The sequence below is a fragment of the Aspergillus bombycis genome, assembly GCF_001792695.1.
Source record: "Aspergillus bombycis strain NRRL26010 chromosome Unknown contig00063, whole genome shotgun sequence".
In the NCBI taxonomy this organism is placed as follows: Eukaryota; Fungi; Ascomycota; class Eurotiomycetes; order Eurotiales; family Aspergillaceae; genus Aspergillus; species Aspergillus bombycis.
In genome coordinates this window covers 184,789-197,702 of record NW_019170065.1, presented here as the reverse complement: position 1 = coordinate 197,702, position 12,914 = coordinate 184,789, and the positions used below count along the sequence as shown (strand labels likewise).

The 12,914-nt window shown below is 48.7% G+C and overlaps 8 protein-coding genes across 8 annotated transcripts; 3 read left to right on the top strand and 5 right to left on the bottom strand.

Moving 5' to 3' along the window:
* On the top strand, positions 1-273 carry ABOM_005991 (cell wall protein; the record flags this gene model as incomplete). The annotated part of the gene is made up of 1 exon (XM_022533120.1): positions 1-273. A coding segment is annotated over one exon (273 nt), but the record flags the coding sequence as incomplete, so codon positions are not given.
* A 1,352-nt stretch (positions 274-1,625) lies between these two features.
* ABOM_005990 (PWI domain-containing protein) lies at positions 1,626-3,570 on the bottom strand (the record flags this gene model as incomplete). The annotated part of the gene is made up of 6 exons (XM_022533119.1): positions 1,626-2,021; positions 2,114-2,523; positions 2,576-2,903; positions 2,962-3,052; positions 3,119-3,251; positions 3,324-3,570. The coding sequence occupies 6 exons, from the start codon at positions 3,568-3,570 to the stop codon at positions 1,626-1,628; spliced, it is 1,605 nt and encodes a 534-aa protein (XP_022387662.1).
* A 203-nt stretch (positions 3,571-3,773) lies between these two features.
* Positions 3,774-4,196, bottom strand: ABOM_005989 (uncharacterized protein; the record flags this gene model as incomplete). Its single annotated transcript, XM_022533118.1, has 2 exons — positions 3,774-4,022; positions 4,149-4,196. 2 exons carry the CDS (start codon positions 4,194-4,196, stop codon positions 3,774-3,776), a joined length of 297 nt encoding a protein of 98 aa, XP_022387623.1.
* Positions 4,197-4,798: 602 nt separating this feature from the next.
* Positions 4,799-5,643, top strand: ABOM_005988 (fumarylacetoacetate hydrolase family protein; the record flags this gene model as incomplete). Its single annotated transcript, XM_022533117.1, has 3 exons — positions 4,799-4,857; positions 4,924-5,135; positions 5,216-5,643. 3 exons carry the CDS (start codon positions 4,799-4,801, stop codon positions 5,641-5,643), a joined length of 699 nt encoding a protein of 232 aa, XP_022387624.1.
* A 117-nt stretch (positions 5,644-5,760) lies between these two features.
* ABOM_005987 (uncharacterized protein) lies at positions 5,761-6,951 on the bottom strand (the record flags this gene model as incomplete). Its single annotated transcript, XM_022533116.1, has 2 exons — positions 5,761-6,356; positions 6,483-6,951. 2 exons carry the CDS (start codon positions 6,949-6,951, stop codon positions 5,761-5,763), a joined length of 1,065 nt encoding a protein of 354 aa, XP_022387664.1.
* Positions 6,952-7,602: 651 nt separating this feature from the next.
* On the bottom strand, positions 7,603-9,242 carry tif1 (putative eukaryotic translation initiation factor 4; the record flags this gene model as incomplete). Its single annotated transcript, XM_022533115.1, has 6 exons — positions 7,603-7,613; positions 7,673-8,315; positions 8,376-8,734; positions 8,787-8,855; positions 8,927-9,001; positions 9,206-9,242. 6 exons carry the CDS (start codon positions 9,240-9,242, stop codon positions 7,603-7,605), a joined length of 1,194 nt encoding a protein of 397 aa, XP_022387665.1.
* A 781-nt stretch (positions 9,243-10,023) lies between these two features.
* On the top strand, positions 10,024-11,716 carry ABOM_005985 (putative F-box and JmjC domain protein; the record flags this gene model as incomplete). The annotated part of the gene is made up of 2 exons (XM_022533114.1): positions 10,024-10,295; positions 10,522-11,716. The coding sequence occupies 2 exons, from the start codon at positions 10,024-10,026 to the stop codon at positions 11,714-11,716; spliced, it is 1,467 nt and encodes a 488-aa protein (XP_022387621.1).
* A 169-nt stretch (positions 11,717-11,885) lies between these two features.
* On the bottom strand, positions 11,886-12,709 carry ABOM_005984 (low-affinity Cu transporter; the record flags this gene model as incomplete). Its single annotated transcript, XM_022533113.1, has 4 exons — positions 11,886-12,003; positions 12,059-12,239; positions 12,348-12,546; positions 12,620-12,709. The coding sequence occupies 4 exons, from the start codon at positions 12,707-12,709 to the stop codon at positions 11,886-11,888; spliced, it is 588 nt and encodes a 195-aa protein (XP_022387622.1).
* Between the last annotated feature and the right edge of the window lie 205 nt (positions 12,710-12,914).

The window sequence follows — 12,914 nt, the reverse complement described above, 5'->3', positions numbered from 1 at the left end:
GCCCCCACCGACGTCAGCCCTACTGGCTCGGAGTCCGTGAGCGTGCCCGCTGTTCCTACTCAGACTGGCCCTGCCGGTGAAGCCGAGACTACTCCCTGCGACACCTTGACCTCGGAGACCGTCTACCCGGTCGCCACCGAGACTGATGCTCCCTCTGTCAGCACCACCGATGTCCCTCCTGTTATCACCACTGCCCCCGCTATCAGCTCCGGCCCCGCTCCCAAGGTGGTCACCATCACCACCACCGTGAGCGTCGCTGTTTGCGAGCCCTAAATCAGTCAACCACATGGGCTGAAGATTACGAGACGATCGCAATGGCAGAAACGCTCAGTATGCATCGTGTAAATACCTAATTCTAATTCTAATTCGCCTGGTTTTACCCCGATCATGCGTAGATGCTCTTTGCGGGGGACTTGCGATCTGGGGGAGTACATGTTTCACTGACAAGGAAGACTTACGTTCTGGTTCTGTTTTATTCTTTTTGTGGATTCCCTTCCATGGAGTACATTCTTTCTTTTACAATATACCTACTACTGCCTGTATAGTACTTGACGAATCTTAGTAATATAACGAGCATAACTACTGTTCTCAACCTTGTTCAAGGCCGTGTAACCTTAACTATGCCGGCGGATCTATATTAGCAAGATAGCTAATTTTTTTTTAAACACAAGGGAATCTACGTAGTACCACCGAGAGATCATCATCTCCCATAGAATAGTCATACACATGCCTCTCCCTATGGACAATATGACAGAAAACAGCCTATAGAGTACCCACATAAACCCCTTGAAAAGCCAACTGCTAACGAATGTCCTAAAATGCACCCGTGGACTAGATAACAATAGCACGCATCCAGCTGATGGGTCTTAGCCGATCCCAATAAGAGGTGTTTGTTGTGACTAACAGGGTCTACTTTTTATTAAAAATGGCCTTTCAAAAAGGGATATCGAATCAAGCCATTAGAAAAAAAAATAGTGGGATGCTGGTTCAAAGACTACTCTTATTCCTATTTCTGAGCGCGACGATCATCCCAACTATTGACGGGACGGACGAATTTTTGTTCCTGTTTTCCGCTCAGGAGATGAGTCCGAATAGGGAAGGGAGTTGCAAGATTCGGAATGAGGACTTTCATTATTTTTCATTTTCATTTTTTTGCGGTTTTGTGAGCTGGTCATAAATGTTCCAATTATAAACCCATATTATGCAACAAGATCCGTCTGCAATGGGGAAGTAGACTAGTAGTGATCTCCTTTGTCATCATTTTTTTCCCTTTTATTCCTTGATGAGACTCGCTAATACTTTTGGAAGTGTATGCAGATGGTGTCATTCATTTCATGAAGCTTAAGATTCCTCCTATCTTTGATCCACTCCGAGTGTCACGAATTGTCACTCACCTTGTCGCTAGAGGCGGTACGACGCACTGCGATGATTTTTTCGCGTAGAAGCCTCTCGTGTAGTTCGGTGCTGCATATTGGTGCACGAGGAGGTCGGATAGAGTGCATACTCTGCTATTCACTGCATTAGTCTAAACGCCGACCCGTTTGGATGGAGAGCATTGGGGGTTGTAGTTGCCATGACAAATATGAAATTCATACTGGTTCAGCGAGATGGAAATACCTTTAAAATCATTGACCCACCTCTTCAGGATCCTTCATCTCGTGATCTGACGAGTTGGGCTTCTCAGGTGGTGGCGATGACCGCTTTGCGGCATTGTCTTCCTGATCAGTCATTCTCTGTCGCTTTTCACTACGGACGGATACAGAAGAGGTGTTACGCCGTCTGCGGGCGGCAGGAGCATATCGCTGGATAGAGCGACGTCTCTTCTTTTCCCTGTTGTGGCTACGGCTGCGACTGCGGGAATCATGACGTCCCGGACTGGAGCTGGTGCTGCGAGAGCGGCCTCGTCCTCGGCTGCGGCTACGGCTGCGACTGATACTCCTCGAGTACCGACGTCGGCGGGTATCATCGCGATTTCTGCTGCGGCTGCGACTCAAGCGGCGGTCGTCACGGTTCTTGCGGGCCTTTGCAAAATCAGCGGTGGATTCTTTCTTATCAGCTCTTGAAGAATAAGGCGATGATCTCCTCCGTCTGGCGCTTCTATCACCCGGCTCACGTGACCTAGAACGAGATCTGGAGTAAGAGTCTTTTCTGCGCCGGTCCTTGGGTGCAGGGGAACGGGATGAACCGTGGGAAGAAACGGATCTCCGTCTCCGTCGGTCTCTTCTGGGAGTACGTGAGCGTGAGGAATCACTGCGGGAAATGGATCTAGCTCGATCACCGTAATCAGGACTACGTCTCCTCGGCCTCCTGTCTCTGTCCGGAGATACAGAGCTGCTAGGCGATCGGCGACGCCTGTTTCTGTTCCTGCTAGGCTGGCGTTCGCGACGAGGGGGTGGTGAGCGAGACGCGGAGGGAGAACGGGAGCGGCTTGGTGATCTAGAAGGGCGACGGTTCCTGCGCGAACCCGGGGGAATATAGGAGTCGAACTCGCGGCGTGAAGGCCGGTCCTGGAAGCGATCACGGCTGCGACGTCTGTCAAAGTCTCGACCCCCTCCACGGCCACCACGCCTTCCACCTCTTCCCCGCTCAGAACGTTCCCTCCGCCTGAGCTCCTCTAGTTCTCGTTCTCGGACCCGTTCTTCTTCCTTTTGCCGACGAGCTTCTTCGGCTGCCTTTTCGGCTTCAATCTGTAATACAGTCAGTAGGGTAGAAGCGTTGCTAGGCATACAGTCACTTGCCTTCTCCTGTATGAGTTCGAGCTTCTTAGCTTCCAAAAGCTCCTTCGGGACACCCTGAGGATTTTCTTGCGCACTGAGGCATAGGGACCAAAGCTCCTTGCAAAACTTCGCAGTATCCTTATCCAAGAAACCCGTAAGCTGGATCTGCAACGACTTGACATCGGGCTAGAAACGAATGAAACAATTAGTATCCTCGCGGAGTTCGTAAATGAACCCAACGTACAAATCGAGACCCCTCAAGCAAATTGAAACAAAGCTCAATCACGACATCATCCTCATTCCCTAGGATCTCCGAGATCTTTCCCGCAATCCATCTGCGACCAAGTCACGCCTCACGGTTAGCGTTGAATTGACATTCGGGGAACGCTCAGTGCACTTACTTCTTCATGACCTCAATATTGACCTTGGTCATGTCCACCTTCCGACTGAATTCGGGAGGGAACTTGGTCTGCCTCAGGAGCTTGGCATCCACGCTGGCCGCCATGCTTGCAAGCTGATGGTTCGATATCGGACCTGCACTGGCGTTGGGAAAAGAGAACGCGTGAGACTAGTTATCGAGCGATGAGACTGCGCTGTTGGCCGTACCGACAGGCCGTAGCGCAGGGACAGCTCGGTGAAATATCGGGCCGGTGACCATCCAATGATACCCGATTGGGATGTGCTGGAAAAGACTCAAGTAGCAGACGCTGTCTAAGGACCACCATTTGGATGACGATAGGTCAAACAGAGCCTGGTTTACTTCTTTCTCGACTGCTCTTGGATTTTTGATGTATGATTTGTGGTTCTGAAAGATATTACGGGCTAGCGCATACTCAGACAGGCGTATATCCATATTGCATTGATATCAGCGGAACGCGTTCTGAGTAGCTGTCGGCTTCATCTTAGCTGTATTGCATGTTATCATTGAAGGGTTATCGTAGTAGGGAATACATAGCCCTTTCCATCCACTATTGAATAAAAAACATAAACATCATATCGTACAAGAGTACCTCATAACCACCCAATGGAACAATGACACCAAGATCCTGCCTCCTATCAATGCCCAAGCTCCATCAGAACACGATTCACATCCTCTCTCGCACGCGCCAGCTCCTCATCAACGGTTCCATCGGCATGCCGCGCTTTAATCTCGTAATGTAAGTCGACGAGCTCCTTTGCACGCTGGAGATCGCCATTTGCTTTTTCGCTTTGCTGGCTTGCAGCAGCAAGGCCGCCATCTGCGGGAGAGAACTCAGCGGGTATCCTTTCGTGAACGGTGACAAGTGCGACGGCATCATTGTAGTCCTGGACCCGTTAGTACGGGGGCATTGAGGTGGCGATGAGTTAATGTAAGATAAAAGACTTAATTCAAGGAACTGGCCTTGCTGGCATGCTTGAGCTACTATATCAAGGGATAAAATGGCTACATACGCAGACTCGCAATGAGGTCAAGTCGGACAGCATTTCGGCTACTTGCATATTGACGAATGTGTATCTCGATGCTGACAACCTGTTCTGTGGCTCAAGAAGAGTGATTTGCGAAGCTATAACAGTACAGCTATCGGTATGGGGGGTAGTGAGAGCAAGGGGAACGTCTTGGCAGATATGCAGTATGCAAGTTCTACTAGTCTATGTAAGATGCATTCAATGAGAGACTGTTTCATCCTTTGATAGAAGTCTATTTGCTTGTCTTTCAGCAGTGACGTAAGAAGTCAATACGTCCTGGGATGACAATCATGTTTAGACCGGAGCAGTTGAGACGAGGAAGAATAATAATTTCGAATTTCCCCACAAAGTTAACCCTCCAGATAGTAATGTCAATGAGTCACCATCAGCATTTCCCATCAATTAAATCTACACGGGTAAAGATATAGACAGATCGCAGGCACGAAGCTCCGAGACTCGGAGAATCCGAAGCTTCTCCGCAGAAAGACTTCGGGCCCCAATTCCGGCGCATCGGCTCTTCTCCGACGGAAATCACCTATATTAACATAGCTCCGTCCTGTGTCGCACACCTGCCCCTCATATTCCCTCAATTACAAATATATATATATATATATCTATATCTATATATAACCACAATGGCAGCCTCAATTAGGGCCAATTGTCGCAAGGTCATTTGCATTGGCCGCAACTATGCGTGAGCTTCTTTTCCCGAGAATCATTCTAGGTAGCTCGTACGCCAGACTAACGCTTATCTGCGAAGCGACCATATCACGGAGCTCAAAAACACAACGCCCAAGCAGCCTTTCTTCTTCTTGAAGCCCGCTTCGGCCATTCTGTGTCCTGGCGAGGGCCCCGTCTTGCGTCCTAAGGGAACAAACCTACACTATGAGGTCGAATTGGCGCTGGTGATGGGCAAGACACTTCGGGATCATGACCCGAATGATGAGAAGGGAGCTTTGGATGCTATTCACAGTCAGTCTCCAGCACTCGGACGGTCTTTTCTTTCCTCAAAAAGCAGTTCACAGACACTAATAGTCCATTGTCTCCTACAGGCTACCTTCTCGGCATTGACATGACCGCTCGAAACGTACAAGACGAAGCTAAGAAGAAGGGTCTCCCGTGGTCCATTGCTAAGGGATTCGACACATTCCTGCCTGTCTCTCAAGAAATCGCCAAGTCGCAAATCCCCAACCCTCACGATGCTTTCCTTCGTCTAAGCGTCGGCTCCCAGATGCGCCAGGCCGACTCAACCGGGTTGATGCTTTACCGGATCCCAAGACTGCTGGCCGAGATCTCGCGAGTCATGACTTTGGAGAAGGGTGACGTGGTCTTGACTGGCACACCCAAGGGCGTCGGAGAGGTGAAGGCCGGAGATGTGATGAGAGCCTCCATCGAAGTCGACGGAAAGGAAATCGAAGAAGGCCGGATTGAGGTTGAGGTAAAGGACCGGGAGGGCCGTTACCTGTACGCTGAGACTTAGGCTGTGGGTGAACATGTGATTGTATGAAGTTCCGATACTCAAGATATACATACCTCAATGCAACACTTCATTGTGTGACCTTGCGCACATCTGGATATGTGAAACACGAGGTTTGATTCATGAATTTATCTCAAGAAGATCGGCTTCATCCACCGGTATTATAGGAATTACTCTTCGCTTTTTCTTCTTCTTGTGCTTGATCGGAGTGTTAGGCTTCGAAGCCTCGTCAGATTTTCCTGAGCCTGCCTTCATTCGAACAGGCAATGTGGCTGTTTGAAACTTCTTCTCCTTGAGCTTGTTATGCATGACGCCAGCCAACACATCCCACGACCATCCAGCAGCATGTAGCTCCCTTTCCATCGAATCTCGGGTAGCGATATCTTCCAATCCATTTACAAAGGCCTTTGCAATATCGCTGCTCTTGATCCACAAAGGCAAGTGAATTCGGGTATCTATGGCATATGACCAATAAGTCCCCAGCGGCCTCGCACTTTGTCTAAAGAGATGGCGCAAGTTCTCTTGCCCCTGCATGATCATTCTGTTGGACTGGCCTATTTCAGTACTACGCCGTCCTTCAATCGAACTAGACCTGGATGGGCCCCATGTGGTCTCAGACAACGCCTGCAAAGAGTTTCCCTGTTCTCCTGCTGAAGCAGTGACATCCTTGGGCAATGAGTCAGGGACAAGTATGTCAGACCCTATTCGAGCCATATCTGCCCTCGATCAGTTGACCAAATCGACAATATCCCCCACCTCAAACAGCACACACGAGTTCAGACAAACTTCATACACAGCGAACGGAACGCCGGAACCATATGAGCTATGAGAGAAATACTTACCAGAATTGCCATGAGATTCTCCGAGTAGCTCATTGACTCGTAAAGAACCCCTCTCCTGTGCCAATATCCTCCTAACCTCATTCATAATCTCTGTCTTCATGGATTCCGATACAAGGGACAACCCTTTCGAATGCGCAGCACATTCTTTCCTAACATTTTCAAGTTCCTCCTTCAATCTTCTGTTCTCAATTTCCAGGGCCTCGACGCGCCTGAGCAGATTGTTGGATCCATGTGTGATCCTAGTGTCAAGATACTGAAGATTCTCAATAGCATTAGTCTCCGATTGCTTCACTTGTCGACTCAATTCATTGACGTTCTGTTTCACTTCGTTGATAGTGTCTACGGTTGAGGTAAGCTCAGCTTTGGCTTTATGGATTTCATCGGCCAGGTGAATGTTCTCACGCCGGATTTCGTAGGCCCAGAGGAGGGCGGAGGGGGTTGGCTCCCACTGAAGCGGAGAGGGTTCCATTCGGACTTTATTGGATAGTTAAGGCTGCCTTCGACAGGCAGGCAGTAGGTTAAAGAAATCGGGAAGATATAGCGAGGAGTCTAAAAGAGGAAAGCATTGTACGGTAGGAAAACGGGTTGGGAGTGGTCATCCCCCCAACACAACAATTCAGGACTAGAAACATAAATCATGGATGGTATTACCTCTTTGTCTATTGTACTGAAGTAGGTACACAACCACCCCAACGTCATGATCGTCTAATTGTCCACCCAAACTGCCTGAATGAACAAATCAATTTTTGGCTCGACCTTTCGATTAAGTATGTGCAGCATCCTTAACCAACCAGAGCGAGCTAGGTACAAAAAGGGAAAAAAAGTTGGAAAAAGGCGGAAGAGAAACCATGAATTACAGCAATAATTCGCACAAACATGTCGCATCTCCATAAGCAAGAAAACATAGGAAACCATAAACAGCAGCTAGCAGAGGTACCCTCCATTAGCCGCCGCGAGTAAAAATAAATGCTGGAGACACAGGAAGCCACTTTTGAAGGATTCTCCTTTGCCAAGAGAAGCACGACGATGTCATAACGCCTTTTCCACCGCAGCTTACCCTTGGACCGCTATTGGCAACTGCGATCGTAATCCGCATCGTGAGGTATAAAGGTGGGGGTGTTTAGATGAGGTCTGTTGAGCAATTAGCGAAAATCCATGTGTGAGAAGATTGACCTGGGGAAGGCACTTACCAGCAACGTTCATGGGCATCTCCTCGATCTGGGTGCTGTAGAACTGCTCGATCTCACGCATCATGCGGACATCGTCAGCAGTGACGAAGTTGATGGCAACACCCTTACGACCGAAACGACCACCACGACCGATACGGTGAATGTAGTTCTCACGGTTGGCAGGCAGGTCGTAGTTGATAACCAGGGAGACCTGCTGGACGTCGATACCACGGGCCAAAAGGTCAGTGGCGATCAGGACACGGGAAGAACCAGAGCGGAACTCCTTCATGATAACATCACGCTGAGCCTGCTCCATATCACCGTGCATGGCGGAGACAGTGAAGTCACGGGCAGTGAGCTTGTCAGTGAGCCAGTCGACCTTGCGGCGGGTGTTGCAGAAGATGACGGCCTGGGTGATGGTGACAGTCTCGTAAAGATCGGAGAGGGTGTCGAGCTTCCACTCCTCCTTCTCGACAGCAATGTAGAACTGCTTGATACCTTCAAGGGTAAGTTCCTGCTTCTTGACCAGGATACGGATGGGGTCGCGCATGAACTTGGTGGTGACCTCAAGGACATCCTGGGGCATGGTGGCAGAGAGCAGGGTGACCTGGGTAGACTGGGGGAGGAGCTGGAAGATATCGTAGATCTGCTCGGTGAAACCACGCTATTTATTTGGTCAACACCGGTGTTCCATAAGCGTTCAAGGGCGGGCAGTAAAACTTACAGACAACATCTCATCAGCCTCGTCAAGGATGAAGAGCTTCATGCTGTCGGTGCGCAGGACACGGCGCTGGATCATATCGTGGATACGACCGGGGGTACCGACAACGACCTGAGGGCCCTCACGGAGAGCGTTCATGTCATCACGGACAGCAGTACCACCAATACAGGCGTGGCAGTTGATGCTCATGAAGTCACCAATGGCAACAACGACCTTCTGGATCTGCTGAGCCAACTCACGGGTAGGGGCGACAATGAGGGCCTGGCAGGCCTTCAGGTTGGTGTCGATCTTCTGGAGAGCGGAGATGGAGAAAGTGGCAGTCTTTCCAGTACCAGACTGGGCCTGAGCGATGACATCGTTACCTACACCGGTCAGTTGACAACTCATCAACCCTAAAAGACAGGAAAACCCTACCCTTGATGATGGGCATGATGGCACGCTGCTGGATAGCAGAGGGACGCTCGAAACCATAAGCATAGACACCTGAAAAAAAACCCCCCCGTTAGTACTTCCTCTTATCGACATCCTTCTGGTCGAAAAAAGTTATCACATACCGCGAAGCAGCTCAGGGTTGAGGTTCATGGCATCGAAGGAGTCGAAGACCTCATCGTAGTTAGACTCGATCTGTCCTGTTGGTGTGAAGGGTCTGATTAGCCTGGATCTTGAAGTCTCGACATTTGATGCTTGTTCTGTGTGGTGTGGTGCTTTTGTCTTTTTTTCCCTCTTTGACCGACATCGAAGAAAAAAAATGACCAGCGCCACAAAAAATCCAAAAAAAAGTCCGTCGAATGGACTAAAAGACAAAAGTTATGGAATCCACGATAAGAACATACCCTCAGGGACTTCTTCCAATCCTTTATCGGCAGACATGATTGCGACTGTTGTAGAGAAAAGATCACAGGCGAAGAACTGTGACCGGAAGACAGTGGGGTTTTGGGTGTGAACTGAGTGAGGGTTTCTTAGCGACAAACGATCCCAGTGGGGTGGCCGCCGTCGCAGAAAATCAAAGTCGGAAGAACTTTCACGGAAAGGAGAAAGACTAGACCTAAAACTCTCAAAAAAAAGAGAGAGACTTCACAAGATCTAGTAGATGTGGGAGTTGAATAAATAATGTATTTCACTGATAGTGTGGAATAGGGAAAGAAGAAGAGAAAAAAAAAAAACAAGAAGAATAGCAAACCTTTTTGTCTTTCCTTTCTTTTCCTTTTTTATTTTTATTTTTATTTTTTTTTTTTTCTTCTTCTGCTTCTTTCCTCAAGCCGCAAAATTTTAAAAAATTTTTTACCCGGTTAGCGCCAATCAGTTCTGCCCAACGGATCCATACCGCCTTCCGTAAAACGTAACCTACCCACGTTTTTTGCCTGGTGCTGTTTTGCCTTCGCGGTTTGATTCGAGCCTGTCAGAATTTTTATGATTTTTTTTTTGCTTATTTCTATGATGGTTACTATCGGAAGTAGAAATTTGCCATCAGCGTCATTTGGGTTATAGTTTATCGCCCCTTTTAATTTGTCCAGGGGTTTGCACTAAACTGATCTACTATTGTCTCTTGACTCTTTCGCATTTCTTCATATTTCTTTTGGAACCATTTGTGTTTGTTGGCGGGCAGTATCAAACCCCACCCGAAAGGGAAGGCCTAACGCTTGTTTCCAAAATGCCGGACATCGCTTCACTGGACCACCACGATTTGGTCGGGCATGATGCAATTCCCGGTCATCCTTTGGGGGTGAAGCCCAGTGGCAATGCTTTGCTTGCCGAGGAGAATCTTCGTGCTGCGATTGGAACCTTCAATTTGTTACCCGATGAACTGATCTTAATATTACTAGAGTGCCTGGATGGACGCAGTTTGCTGCGTATTGGGCAGACATGTAAAGCCTTCTATGCGTTTACTAGAGCCGAGGACTTTTGGAAGTCTCTTTTTATTGGGTAAGATCATATAGATTGGAACTTCCTCTTCCATTGTGCTTCGTTTTTGATTTTGCGATCGTTTTCGATGTATATCAGTTCTGGAACGGAATAACTGGGGACGAATTCTGGGATACGTGTGATCGTATAGGACCAGTGATATTCCCTGTGCTATGCAGCCTTTGTGTTATGCCTGTCGTATAATACTAGAACTTCAGTAGCTGGTCGTGTACTAAGATTGTTTTAGATCTCCACCAGCCTCGTTTACCTGGCAAGGAACATGGCGGTCTACCTATCTCAACATCCCTCCATCTAAAGCAGCCATCCTAGACTGCTCGACTTTGTACTCAGATGCCCTACACCGTCCCTTCTACTGCGCGCATATTTCCTTGGACCCCTACATCACCAATATCCCGTCCAGAAACCAAATCGCTCGTCTGCCGAACCTCTCCCCGGTAGAATTTCATGAGAAATGGTCCGACACACCGTTTATCCTGACTGAACCTGTCAAAGAGTGGCCGGTCTATCGAACCTGGACCGTTGAGTCGTTGTTATCGAAATATGCGGAGACGGTATTCCGTGCGGAGGCTGTGGACTGGCCGTTCAAGACATATGTGGAGTACATGAAGAACAATTCGGACGAGAGCCCTCTCTACCTATTCGACCGGGCATTCGTGTCCAAAATGGGCCTCAAGGTCGGTCAACCCGATGAGGAGCCCGACGCCACATATTGGCCGCCACCATGTTTTGGAGACGACTTCTTCTCCGTCTTAGGCAATGACCGCCCTGATAGGCAGTGGTTGATCATTGGCCCCGAGCGGTCAGGAAGCACTTTCCATAAGGATCCAAATGCCACTAGCGCCTGGAACGCAGTAGTCCGCGGCTCCAAGTATTGGATTATGTTTCCCTCGTCTTCCAAACTCCCCCCACCTCCAGGAGTCTATGTCTCTGAAGACCAGAGTGAAGTGACATCCCCCCTGAGCATCGCAGAGTGGCTTCTAGGTTTCCATGCTGAAGCCCGGCGCACACCGGGCTGCGTCGAAGGTATCTGCCAGGAAGGAGAGATTCTGCATGTGCCCTCGGGTTGGTGGCATTTGGTGGTAAATATCGAACCAGCCATCGCAATCACACAGAACTTTATCCCACATGCACACTTGAGCGCAGCTTTGGACTTCCTGAGTAACAAAGCTGATCAAATTTCGGGTTTCAGAAAAGATGTTCACAACCCTTACGAGCAGTTTGTGAATAAAATGCGCGAGGCCCACCCAGACTTACTTGAACAAGCACTTGATGAGTTAAAAAAGAAAGCCGAGGGCAAAAAGCGGAAATGGGATGAAATTGTCCACGGAAAACCCGAGCAAGACGGTGCTGAAGACTCAGCTGAAGCAGGTGGATTCAGTTTTGGATTTGGAGATGACGGGAGCGACGTGGAGGTTCCCTGATCCATAGGTTTGATTATGACTGATGAACAAGACCAACTCCAGGTCAGAAATACAAAGACACCATTATCTGATATGCAGTATATGCTATCGAGCGGCTCACCGCTAAGCTTTGCCAAGCTTGAAACTTTCCACTAATTCTGAAACGCAACAATTATCTGAAAGGGAATGATCAATGGCAAGCAACGGTCTTTGCAGCTGACATATTCTCTCCGAACACAAGATACCCTACGAATGCTCCAACGGCAACTGCAACCATGACCAACCCATTGTACGTCATGAACAGCAACCTGACCAATTAGTATTTAGATCGAGGATCTGTCACCAGAAGGGGTTCGAGCTCACATGATAAAGAAACTATAGAAAACCTGCACAGCATATAATGCGGCCATGATGAGCTTTCCCCGCTGCTCCACAACCCTCCTGTTATCCCTACCTACAAGTAGCGGTGAGCTTTCGTCGCAGGAATGAGGAGCATAGCTTGAAGGGGCGATGACCGGGGCAGATTCGCCGACGTTCTCATTGCCTTCAAGGTGTCAATGGAATCTGACTCAACCAAGCCCCCTGACAGATTCTCTCCTCGAAATGATTGTATATCGCATAGTAGAAGCAATAGATAAAATATAAAACTTACCTCCCACAGCAGGCGTATTGAACGCATTCAACCGTTGTGCATGCGCTGCCTCATAACGCCTAGTCAATTGTCGAATACCCTCGTAACCCGCCGTCAAAAGCACGATGACAACCAAGGAGACGAGGAGAGAGAAGGGACCGTCGACACGCCACTGGCGGAATATAATGCAAAGGTCTTTAGAGGACCATGTAAAGAGCATCTAGCGTTGTTCTCAGTTAGACCCGTCATAGATCACTCCAAGTATATCCCAATAGAATGAATGATAAGCTCACATTCATATTACACTGTCCTCCCATATCCATATCCCCATGGCCATGACCATGGTCCATATCCATCCCCGCGTGGTGCATTGAGTGATCCATATTGTAATAATGTCAGCCTGATAGCTTAGGAAGTACGGAACAAGGAACAAATTTTCTTATATAGGCCAATAGGAGACTATTTCAAAGTTATAGCACAGAGATAGCTCCCAAGTATTTAGCACGAAAAGCAGCACTGGGTTGCTGACGCCATCAACTCCTCCTCCCTAGATAGGCCGCCGCACATGTTCGACTGGCTGACCGCCCG